Source organism: Haliotis rufescens, unplaced genomic scaffold, assembly GCF_023055435.1.
Source record: "Haliotis rufescens isolate VD_foot unplaced genomic scaffold, xgHalRufe1.0.p SCAF_15, whole genome shotgun sequence".
Classification (NCBI taxonomy): Eukaryota; Metazoa; Mollusca; class Gastropoda; order Lepetellida; family Haliotidae; genus Haliotis; species Haliotis rufescens.
In genome coordinates this window covers 24,079,585-24,092,912 of record NW_025963835.1, presented here as the reverse complement: position 1 = coordinate 24,092,912, position 13,328 = coordinate 24,079,585, and the positions used below count along the sequence as shown (strand labels likewise).

The window sequence follows — 13,328 nt, the reverse complement described above, 5'->3', positions numbered from 1 at the left end:
TAACATTGCATGAAAAGTTGTCATTTAAATATCTGGGTAACTTTTGTCAAAGTTTTTAAAAATTTAACATTACCTTGTCCGGAAAAATGAAAATAAAATTGATGATAAAAAACAAAACAGATGACAATAAAACCGGTCTCCCAAACGCATCACGGCAACGGCCATGGTAACCCGATGCACGTGAGTTCCGTGCAAATTGAAATGCACATGCGTTCCCCCATTTCCTTCTTAATAAAAATCCACCCAGATCGGATAACATTCATTCGTTATTGAATTGCTACCACATGCCAAGATTGACAAGAAATCAGCGACACCAAGCCATTGGACGATTGCAAGCTGGACAAACCGCCCGGCAAGTAGCCAATGCCTTTCAAGTCCACGTAAGGACCATATACAGGCTCCAGCAACGGTACCAGACCACCAACACTACAGATGACCGACCACGTAGTGGAAGACCAAGGGTCACCGCCCGACGCCAGGATCGTCAAATTGTGCGACAGCATCTTCAAGATCGCTTTGTTACTGCTGCGGAAACTGCTCGCCAGACCATGGGGACACACCAGCGACACATTAGTACGGACACCGTGCGTCGACGATTGACGAGCAGACACCTCCACTGTCACAGACCACACCGAGGACCCATTTTGATACCACGTCATCACCGGGACCGTCTCCAGTGGGCAACACAACACAAGCATTGGCGCCACCAGCAGTGGAGAAGAGTCCTCTTCTCAGACGAGAGCCGTTACTGTATCTCAACAGAAGATGGCAGAGAGGGAGTCTGGCGATGCTGTGTCGTTGAGAGAGACTCGTGGGGTTGTCCGAGCATCATGGTGTGGGGTGGAATTGGTCTTGCACACAGGGTCGGCCCTATCGTCTTCCAGAACATCGGTCCAGGGAGAGGCAATGGTGTCACAGCAGCTCGGTACAATGATCAAGTCTTGAGACCACACGCCATACCTCGTTTGGCACGTCACAGCAACCACGAGTTTCAGCATGATAACGCCCGTGCCCACACTGCGAGAGCAGCAAGAGACTTCCTCCAGCAGAATGGCATCAGAACCAGGCAGTGGCCTGCCCTCAGTCCCGATTTAAATTCCATTGAGCACCTGTAGGACGAGATTCAAAGGCGGCTGAACGACGTCCGACCAAGGCCGACAACTGCAGCTGAACTTCGTCAGGCGTTCCTCAGAGTGTGGGCTCAAGTGCCTATGGCCTTCATCAACCGCCTCAACCATTCCATGTATCGACGTTGCACAGCAGTCATCAATGCACATGGCGGACACACGAGATACTGACTTGTGATGCCATTTGAGGCATTAATTTCAACCTTGATGATCAGTTTTGCCAAGTTTCATCTTTTAAGTATGTCTCAAAGTATGTTTACAGTGGTTGGACAAATAAGGTTTCTCATATATCTATCCATGGTGATGTTTCCTTTGCGGTTCAGTATATTTGTCGAGTACACATTCTTCCGTTCTTCCAACGATAAGCGTGTATTATATCTCCATCTAGTTGGATATATCCTACAATGACACTAAAAATATCTCTCCAGTTTAAATTACTCTCATAAGAGAGAAAAATTATGTGCTGATTTGTGATACGAGAGATTGAGATGGTGACGTCACTTCCGAAACGAAACGTTGATGGTGAATGGGTCCAGGGTATATATCACAAAGGATGGATATATAGTACCCTTGATAATTGAGGATGACCTGCATCCACAACACAACCCCATCATGACACCAACTACATCTGCAGCCAACACTACACAGACTGGACACGTCTTAGAGATATAACGAGCGCTTCTAGCAATGTTGATTTAGTTCTCTTTGTTTTAGTTTGTTTGTTTATTTGTTTGTTTAGCGCCGCACTCGTCAATACTCTAAGTATATGACGGGGGCCTGTAATGGTCGATTCTGGATCAGACAAGCCAGTGATTGACAACATGAGCATCGGTATTTGATATTATGATCAACGTCCTCGCAGACAGGATACGATGACATGGTATCAACCAAATCACCGAGCCTGACCTCCCGATCCATTTTGTCGCCTCTCCAATGTTGCGTGGGACGAAATCTCAACGGGACGATTATAAGGCCTACAATACCCCGGTCTTATCGTGATGCAATAGGAATACAGTAGAACACGGATATAACGCACACGGATATAGCGAACACACGGATATAACGAACAAACGGATACAACGAACTGTTAAAAATCCCCGAATTATCTCCTATATAATATCATATAAAATGTACATATATAACGAACTCTCTACAGCGAACTAACGTATACAGCGAACTGATATCTGATGACCGACAAGCCCATCTATCACTAATTAGTGACGTGCATAGCGAACTGAGAAATCTCACTCAGTGTATCAGGGGGCACGGGTGGTCCAGTCGTCTAAGGCGCCGCGATTCGCTGTGCAGGGTTGCGTCCCTTGGGCACGCAAGAAACCTATGATTGTGGGTTCGAATCCCGGTTCGCCCCGATTATGTTTCTAGGTTTGTCAGCACCATACCCGTGCTCGTGGGTTTCACCGAAGTGGTAAACGTCTGAGACCTGCATCACTTCCGGCTTTCCTCCCACCTTAAGCTGAAAGGCCGTGATATAACTGGAATACTGTTAAAAGTGGCGTTAAACCCAACTCACTCACTCACTGTATCGGAATAACGATGTGTACATGCGGCACGTCTTGTATATACAGAAGCTTCGCATCATCCTCCAAAACCACGTTTCGTGTCCCACACTACAAAGATGGTGTTTCAACATTTGCTTTTATCTAAACATGTAGTCGTGACCTCTGCTCGCGACAGTGTGTGAGGCAATCAAACAGCTGTGAACTAGAGTAGGCCACGCAGCACTCCCTTTCCAACATATTTTATTAGAGATAATACTTCCAGTGGAACATCTATGTCAGGTCAAGTACATGCCTAGCACTCGTGACCACCTCAAGCACCACCTGTACTGTCAACACTTGCTAGTTCTTGTATATACCCAGCCCTCTTCACCACCTCTAACAACCTGTCCTGTTAACACTTGCTGGTTCTTCTATATACCCAGCCCTCGTCATACCCTTCAAACAACCTGTCCTGTTAACACTTGCTAGTTCTTCTATATACCCAGCCCTCGTCATACCCTTCAAACAACCTGTCCTGTTAACACTTGCTAGTTCTTCTATATACCCAGCCCTCGTCATACCCTTCAAACAGCCTGTCCTGTTAACACTTGCTAGTTCTTGTATATACCCAGACCTCGTCATACCCTTCTAACCACCTGTCCTGTTAACACTTGCTAGTTCTTGTATATACCCAGACCTCGTCATACCCTTCTAACCCCTGTCCTGTTAACACTTGCAAGTTCTTGTATATACCCAGACCTCGTTACCTCCTCTAATACCACGTGTACTGTCAACACTTGCTAGTTCTTCTATATACCCAGCCCTCGTCACCTCCTCTAACACCACCTGTGCTGTCAACACTTGCTGGTTCTTGTATATACCCAGCCCTCGTCATACCCTTCAAACAACCTGTCCTGTGTCCTGTTAACACTTGCTAGTTCTTCTATATACCCAGCCCTCGTCATACCCTTCAAACAACCTGTCCTGTTAACACTTGCTAGTTCTTGTATATACCCAGACCTCGTCATACCCTTCTAACCACCTGTCCTGTTAACACTTGCTAGTTCTTGTATATACCCAGACCTCGTCATACCCTTCTAACCCCTGTCCTGTTAACACTTGCAAGTTCTTGTATATACCCAGACCTCGTTACCTCCTCTAATACCACGTGTACTGTCAACACTTGCTAGTTCTTGTATATACCCAGCCCTCGTCACCTCCTCTAACACCACCTGTGCTGTCAACACTTGCTGGTTCTTGTATATACCCAGCCCTCGTCATACCCTTCAAACAACCTGTCCTGTGTCCTGTTAACACTTGCTAGTTCTTCTATATACCCAGCCCTCGTCATACCCTTCAAACAACCTGTCCTGTTAACACTTGCTAGTTCTTGTATATACCCAGACCTCGTCATACCCTTCTAACCACCTGTCCTGTTAACACTTGCTAGTTCTTGTATATACCCAGACCTCGTCATACCCTTCTAACCCCTGTCCTGTTAACACTTGCAAGTTCTTGTATATACCCAGACCTCGTTACCTCCTCTAATACCACGTGTACTGTCAACACTTGCTAGTTCTTGTATATACCCAGCCCTCGTCACCTCCTCTAACACCACCTGTGCTGTCAACACTTGCTGGTTCTTGTATATACCCAGCCCTCGTCACCTCCTCTAACACCACCTGTGCTATCAACACTTGCTAGTTCTTGTATATACCCAGACCTCGTCTACCCAGAACTTGTCACCACCTCTAACACCACGTGTACTGTCAACACTTGCTAGTTCTTGTATATACCCAGACCTCGTCTTCCCAGAACTTGTCACCACCTCCAGCACCACGTGTACTGTCAACACTTGCTAGTTCTTGTATATACCCAGACCTCGTCTACCCAGAACTTGTCACCACCTCTAACACCACCTGTACTGTCAACACTTGCTAGTTCTTGTATATACCCAGAACCCGTCACATCTCCAACACCTCAACAGTTCTAGTTGGGCGTGTGTCGGTATATGGGTGGTGTTGTGTTATACACTGTCCAACATATCAATAGTTCCAATCGGGTTTGTGTCGGTATATGGGTGGTGCTGTGTGGTACACTGTCCAACATTTCAACAGTTCTAGTCGGGGGGGGGGTGGTGTCGGTATGTGGGTTTTGCTGTGTGGTACACTGTCCAACATCTCAAGAGTTCTCGTCGGCAAGAGAGAGCAGTTTTTAAAAGCTTTGCCTGTATCCCGCCATCGAGCTATGTCGCGTGGAGAACAGAATTCACCTTGGCCCAGATTCAACCGACAACCCTGTGAAAGACACAGGTGTAAAAAGTGTCATTTCATACAACGACACTCCTTGGCATCTACGTCACCCAGTACACACCTTATGTAAGAATTATCGTGTCCGCTTGTACGTATTCTCAGCCAGACAGCCTTGCGGAACACTAGCTGTACTCCTGTCAAGGTAAGGTTTCCATGCCGGCAACTTTTTCAATATCGGTTTCTGTTCAGGTTCCCTTTGCAGTCTAAGCGCCAATATCGCTTTGTGCAACATCAAAGCTTGCCTGTTACTGTACCTATCGTTAATGACAAACCTCCCCCAACAGGTTCCCTGTCCAGTGCTGATACTCCGTGTATACCGGGGTCTTCAAACCCCTCCAACACCAGGTGCTCTGTCCAGACTTGGTACTCTCTGTATCCAACGGGCGCTCTCAAACTCATCCAAAACTAGGTGTTCGGTCGAGATCTGTTACTCTCTGTATGTACTGTGTGCTATCAAACTTACCCAACACCGGGTGCTCTGCCTATACCTGTTACTCTCTGTACGTATTGTATGCTGTCAAACGTACCCAACACCGGGTGCTCTGCCTATACCTGTTACTCTCTGTACGTACTGTGTGCTATCAAACTCACCCAACACCGGGTGCCCTGTCCAGACCTGTTACTCTCTGTATGTACTGTGTGCAATCAACCTCCTGCAACACCAGGTGCTCTGTCCAGACTTGGTACTCTCTGTATGTACTGTGTGCTGTCAAACTCACCCAACACCGGGTGTTCTGCCTATACCTGTTTCCCTCTGTATGTACTGTGTGCTATCAAACTCACCCAACACCGGGTGCTCTGTCCAGAACTGTTACTCTCTGTACGTACTGGGCGCTATCAAACTCCCCAACACCAGGTGCTCTATCCAGACTTGGTACTCTCTGTATGTACTGTGTGCTATCAAAGTCCTCCAAGACCAGGTGCCCAGTCCAGACATGGTACTCTCTGTACGTACTGTGTGCTGTCAAACGTACCCAACACCAGGTGCTCTGTCCATACTTGTTACTCACTGTATGTATTGTATGCTGTCAAACTCACCCAACACCGGGTGCTCTGTCCAGACACGGTACTCTCTGTATGTACTGTGTGCTGTCAAACTCACCAGACACCGGGTGCTCCGTCCAGAACTGTTACTCTCTGTACGTACTGGGCGCTATCAAACTCCCCAACACCAGGTGCTCTATCCAGACTTGGTACTCTCTGTATGTATTGTATGCTGTCAAACTCACCCAACACCGGGTGCTCTGTCCAGACACGGTACTCTCTGTATGTACTGTGTGCTGTCAAACTCACCCAACACCGGGTGCTCTGTCCAGACTTGGTATTCTCTGTATGTACTGTGTGCTGTCAAACTCACCCAACACCAGGTGCTCTGTCCAGACATGGTACTCTCTGTATCTAGCGGGCGCTATCAAACTCCTCCAACACCATGTGCTCTGTCCAGACTTGGTACTCTCTTTATGTACTGGGCGCTATCAAACTCCTCCAACACCAGGTGCCCTGTCCAGACATGGTACTCTCTGTATCTAGCGGGCGCTATCAAACTCCTCCAACACCAGGTGCCTTGTCCAGACATGGTACTCTCTGTATCTAGCGGGCGCTATCAAACTCCTCCAACACCATGTGCTCTGTCCAGACTTGGTACTCTCTTTATGTACTGGGCGCTATCAAACTCCTCCAACACCAGGTGCCCTGTCCAGACATGGTACTCTCTGTATCTAGCGGGCGCTATCAAACTCCTCCAACACCAGGTGCCTTGTCCAGACATGGTACTCTCTGTATCTAGCGGGCGCTATCAAACTCCTCCAACACCAGGTGATCTGTCCAGACATGGTACTCTCTGTATCTAGCGGGCGCTATCAAACTCCTCCAACACCAGGTGCCCTGTCCAGACATGGTACTCTCTGTATCTAGCGGGTGCTATCAAACTCCCCAACACCAGGTGCCCTGTGCAGATATGGTACTCTCTGTATCTAGCGGGCGCTATCAACCTCCCCCAACACCGGGTGCCCTGTCCAGACTTGTTACTCTCTTTATGTACTGTGTGCTATCAAACTCCCCAACACCAGGTGCCCTGTCCAGACATGGTACTCTCTGTATCGACCGGGCGTTATCAAACTCCAGCCGTACTGGGTTCTGTGAATCTGCTAAATGTTGTTCAAACTGAAACGTGTGTATTTGCTTTTCAGGACCATGATAGCTTTCCTTGTTTTAATTGGAACCGTGGCTGTTTACGGGTGAGTGGTATGAGATAGTAAATCAGATCAGGTACATAATATGGATGGGGGGTATAAGTTAGTATATTAGATCTGGGCGAATAGTATAATCTGGAATTACAGCTCGCTAAAGACAGTTCTTATTCCCAATACATGCTATTTACCATCTCAAAACACACTTGCTTGATACCCTCTGTTTCATTTCGAAGACTCCCAGAACTTTAAGTTAAATAGCTTTCAATAAACTTTCTCCGTCGGTACGAAGATCGAGTTACTTCATTGCTTCTTTTTCTGAGCCGTATTGGTTTCTGGTGCCGCAATACGTTGAACGGTTGCGTCCCTTGGCTGCGTCATGATCCGGTAGTCGTTCGTTAATATTCCAGATTAGCCCTGATTAAGATTGTTAGTTTGTCAACACCATGCCCCAGTTCAAGGGTTTCAAGTTTAAAGTCAGGTTTACCTCCCAGTCTTCTTTAAAACTGAAAAAAAGAAGCCCCAGCTCATCAAGAGCTTCTCTGCGTTCAGACAGGGCCATAACCATGGCCACGCCCACAACCACTCCTGCATCCACAACAACCATCAACAGCTGAAGGCGAGTCAGGTGATCACCAGCGTCATCGCCGACATGGAGAACGATGGAGACGGCATTGTTGAGCAGACCGAGGTCAAGACTGAGTTTCTCACCAAGTATGACAAGGACAGTAAGAGACGCTTCTTATTATATACCTGCGTGAGGATTCGGATAAGCGTTGGTATCCGTAACCTATGTTTGTTGTAAGCGTTGACCATCTTCCCGAGGCAAGAGAAATCGAAATCCGGTTCGTAAACTGTCATGCAGATTTCGGTCGATTGAAGGATTTGCAAAGCATGTGCACCGCTAACTCGTTGTCAACAGATATTTTCTAAATCTTTTCATGTTTTTAATCAAGGTGCTCACGTGTTTTGATGCACTTCGCGATGTAAGACACGTTTTATCACAATATATAGATCTTGATTATCGATCAGATCGTCTTGACCTGTCGCCGCAGTTTTGTTTGAAGCAAATGCAAGTGATACGAGAGGGGGAATCTGATTGGTCCATAGGAGAGGCATAGAAGGGACATAACTCGTAATAGCCACAAGTGGCGCTACGACCGAACCCAGGAATTCCAGCCTAGTTCGGCAGGGTGGAAACTGGACTTTTAAAGTCAGTTAACTCTCTTGCCTCGGGAAGATGGCGTTGACTAGCATGAATATGTTGGTTGGGCACGCCAGAAATCTATGGTCTTAGGGTTCGAATTACGGTTTGCCCCGATTATGTTTCTGGGTTTTTCAGCACCATAACCGTGCTCGTGGGTTTCACCAAAGTGGCATGTGACATGAATCACTTCGGGCTTTCCCACAACATTAAACCCACACGCCGTGATATGACTGGAAAGGGCGGTCGGGTAGCCTAGTGGTCAAAGCGTTCGCTCGTCGCTTCTGACAAAACTTTCAGCGTATGGTATATCGATTAGGATTAATACCCTGGGCCCATTCGACACCGTAGCGTCGTTTCGGAAGTGACGTCACCACCTCAAACTCTCAGTCTCTTACCTCAACTGAAGATCCGGGTTAGAATTGATCTTCAGCAACCCATGCTTGTCGTAAGAATCTACAAACGGGATTGGGTGGTCAGACTAGTTGATTTGGTTGATGCATGTCATCGTATTCCAGTTACATAGATCGATGCTCATGATGTCAATCACTGGATTGTCCGGTCCAGACTCCATTATTTACAAACCGTCATTATAATGCTGGAAAATTGCTGAGTGCGGTGTTAAACAACAAACAACTTATTTAGTTCTTGAATGATATTAGTTCATCTGCAAAAAGATGTATCTAAAATTTATATCTGTAGTATTGAAAACAATAAACATAACTTGACTATATTCTTAAGAATGATAAAAGATCTTGTTCAAGTGATTTAGTTCCCAGAAAGAACAGCTGTATTGCAACGTTTGGGGAAATATGGCCAATGCAACTATTTGAAATACTGTAATAAGAAACAGTTGCTAGGTACGTATACATGTATATGCGCATATATATTCATGCCCCGGCCAATATACTGCCGATGCTACAATGACATGTCAAGAAATACGAACATTTAGCCGTGTAATATATTGTATGCATATTGTCTGTCTGCATCTCCGTCAAAAATTCGTCGAGACAATGTACGCGATAACATACATGCTGAACATGCGAAAATGCAAAATTAATTCCTTCTGAAATGAATAAAAAAATGAAAAATAAACAAACAGAAATTTTACACTGACTTAGCACAGTTTTTGCGGTACTATTTAAAAAAAACAATTTGTTCAGAAAATGCTTGAAAAGATCATTTTGCCTCGGGTTTTGCGAAAACATACTCGCTTGACAGACTGTTGATGATGATGTTTCAGTGAGCGGAGATGTCACGGAGGATGAGTTTGTGAAACAATGGCATCAGCGGTACCACGACGAGCCCGACTTTGCCGGCTACCTCTTCCACCACTTCGATGTCAACGACGACCTGAAACTCACCGACAGTGACATCGTCGCTTTGGACAAAGGTCTCGATACTGACGGTGGGTGTTCATTCATTCATTCATTCATTCATTCATTCATTCATTCATTCACGCATTCAGGTTACGGGATGGGTCGAGAAGGGGCGGTTGTCTTTTGTCGTAAACCTCCCGGTAAAATTAATGAATTTATTCAATTGGGACTGACTACAAAAGTGTACAACAATAAGATTTACAAATATGTACCCAACGGAAAGTTTTAAACAAATTCGAAACTTTAGAACACAATCGCATTAAAATGACATCTTTTTCTCCGATACGATACCTCTCTGCGTGAAGATCTAAGAAAACATCCATAGCAGGTCACGTCACCGCCCAATCAAAATGAAGGATTTGTTGGTTCTTAGCCAATCAGATGTCAGCTTTCTAAAGCTATTCTGCTCCATATCGTTACCCCCTCAATTCGGAAATTTCGTTTCGTACAAATGAAAACCAACACAGAACACACATGTTCTTTCGTTGTTCCTTTGTCGCCAGTTTCAGAAACTGTGAACACTTTGGACTTGACAGTCTCTGAAACAGACAGATGGATGGTGTGTGCGAAGGAATGAGTTGTCTCCCCTCTCTTTAACCTTGACATCGGTTTATGTATTGCAGGAGATGGGCGAGTCTCGGTTGCAGAGTTCCAGACCTACTTAACCAACGTAAGTCACGTGACGATACACTTTTCCAGTGATACACATGCAGTTGCCAGATACCTATCCGCCATGATGGTTTGAAGCAGAAAAAATAAAAGCCGCGGGTAGCTGTAGTGTTTAATGTAAAAACACACCCAAAAAAAATTCCGAAAGCATTTCCTAAACATCGAAAATTAGAAACCAATATCGAAAATTTACCGAAAATAGAAGTTCTATAATTGGTTGTGGCAACCTGATTAATTAATTCTGAAAATGTATAATGTTGATAGAAACAATCAACAACATTTAAAAAAGGAATCCCAGTGAGATACAAAAAAAAAACCAAAGTGAGATGGAAATTCGGAACCCGTTGAAAATCTAGAGTAGCTTGATTTATGGCTGTTGCATTACAGTAAGGTCTGTGAGGAAGTGAAAATAGTAAGGACTGTGAGGAAGGGGAAATAGTAAGGACTGTGAGGAAGGGAAAATAGTAAGGAATGTGAGGAAGTGAAAATAGTAAGGAATGTGAGGAAGTGAAAATAGTAAGGAATGTGAGTAAGTGAAAATAGTAAGGACTGTGAGGAAGTGAAAATAGTAAGGAATGTGAGGAAGTGAAAATAGTAAGGAATGTGAGGAAGTAAAAATAGTAAGGAATGTGAGGAAGGGAAAATAGTAAGGAATGTGAGGAAGTGAAAATAGTATGGACTGTGAGGAAGTGAAAATAGTAAGGAATGTGAGGAAGGGAAAATAGTAAGGAATGTGAGGAAGTGAAAATAGTAAGGACTGTGAGGAAGGGAAAATAGTAAGGACTGTGAGGAAAGGAAAATAGTAAGGACTGTGAGGAAAGGAAAATAGTAAGGGTTGTGAGGAAGGGAAAATAGTAAGGACTGTGGGGAAGGGAAATTAGTAAGGACTGCGAGGAAGGGAAAATAGTAAGGGTTGCGAGGAAGGGAAAATAGTAAGGACTGTGAGAACGACCAGACCGATCTTGGGCCACATCTCAACAAACATGGGATTTCTCTGTTCACAAAACACATCACTTATAAGTGGTGTTTTCGCTTGTCGGGGAGCAGATATCAGTTCGCTTTATACGTTACTTCACTGTAGAGAGTTTGTTAAGTGCGTAAATTTTATATGATAATATATAGGCGATAAATCGGGGATTTTTAACAGTTCGTTGCATCCGTTTGTTCGCTCCATCCGTGTTCTGCTGTAGTAGTTTGGGTAACTTTCGAAACTAAAATGTCATTTACTTATGGAACTATTCATTACAAGATGCAGTGTGTTGTTTTGGACAGGCGACTAAAAGGCGGCTGAAAATCCGTAACCAAAGAAAGAAATCGCCCACATCTCTGAAAATGGCCGAACGTGTCCAGTAAAACGTATTCTTCTCAACACACTGGACCCAATAGGACGTTTATGACTATTCTCAATTGACTGAATAACAAAGTTCCTAAATTTCATGATAGAGTATGTAATTATATTCAGAAATCACTGCATTTCAATGCAAAGACTGGAAGACTTCTGTTGCCCGAAAACTTAGGGACATGTGTGTGGGGTGAGATTGGTCTTTGGGTGAGTGAGTCAGTGAGTGAATGAACATTGTTTTTCGCCGCTTTCAGCAATATTCCAGCAATATCACGGCGGGGGACACCAGAAATGGGCTTCACACATTGTACCCATGTCCGGAATCGAACCCGGGTCTTCGGCGTGACGAGCGAACGATTTAACCACTAGGCTACCGATTGGTCTTTGGACTATATCATATTTTGCTGACACACACACTCACTCATATCATGACCAATTTATCTCCCCCTCCAATACATGGGACCCGTGAAGATTACGGGGTAGAATAGGTCATCAGCAACCCATGCTTGCCGTAAAAGGTGACTATGCTTGTCGCTGACTTGGTTGATGCATGTCATCGATCCCAATTGCGTGGATCGATGCTCATGATGTTAATCACTGGATTTTCTGGTCCAGACTCGATTATTTACAGACCGCCGTCATATAGCTGGAATATTGCTGAGTGCGGCGTTAAACAACAAACCAACCAACCAACAACCAATACATGGAACATTTGTTTATGACCTCGTCCCTATAATTAATGACCAGTACCTAAATGATGTTCAGATAAATAACTATATGTTTGAAAAATTGAACTGTGCCATCTTTTATCCACTGAGTTGTGTTAACACTTCGAATGTTTCAGCTCTACAACAACTGTGTTCCATCTCACGGCCATTGATATCATCTGTCAAATAAAACTTTGTGATCTAATATCATCTAATGAGGATATTGTTTGGAATATATTTCTTGTAAACATACTAAAACATATGTTCCTCGCTTTGGGGGGAACTATTATATTCCGGGATGGCCTATTAAAGCTAGTAGTAAGTCAAGGCACCATGCCTGTATATGATCTGTTATAGTCAGTTGGCCAGGGGTGAAAAACAAGATTTTCGTTCCCACATTTTCCTGTATACCTTAAACCTTTTCTATTGTATAAAGGAGGTATCTGTACACAATTTTCATTGGGTAGTAAGCTTGCAAGTGTGTGCAGGAATTTTCAGGGGGTCAAAATTGCATAAATTGAAGGAAAAATGCATACTTTGACAAAATTGGCTGTAACATTTTCATTAAGTCATTAAATTATCCAAATTAAGTCTTTGATTACAGGTAATAGGTTCGGTTATCTGAATTTGGCAAACATTTTGTTTCATTTAACTGTTATTCTAATTCTCAGTGGAAACATTGGTAAAAATCATGTTTTTTTACTTCATTTTCAAATCTTGTGAGTAGGTAAAACACTAATTCCATTGAATTGTGATAATAAAACCACTATAACTGGGTATTAAAATCTGCCTTAACCATTGTACTATCCTATACAAAAAACAAAATGAAAATATATTATATAGGGGTTGAGATATTGTATACAATGTTACCCCACCCCCCAAAAACCAATTTTGATGAAA

General features: G+C 44.2%; 1 protein-coding gene across 1 annotated transcript; it reads left to right on the top strand.

Annotated features, from left to right (window-relative positions):
* Nucleotides 1–4,909: 4,909 nt before the first annotated feature.
* Nucleotides 4,910–12,643, top strand: LOC125380094. Its single transcript, XM_048396349.1, has 6 exons — nt 4,910–5,080; nt 7,128–7,175; nt 7,680–7,855; nt 9,575–9,739; nt 10,334–10,380; nt 12,566–12,643. The coding sequence occupies exons 2-6, from the start codon at nt 7,132–7,134 to the stop codon at nt 12,599–12,601; spliced, it is 468 nt and encodes a 155-aa protein (XP_048252306.1). The 5' UTR covers nt 4,910–5,080; nt 7,128–7,131; the 3' UTR covers nt 12,602–12,643.
* Nucleotides 12,644–13,328: the final 685 nt, after the last annotated feature.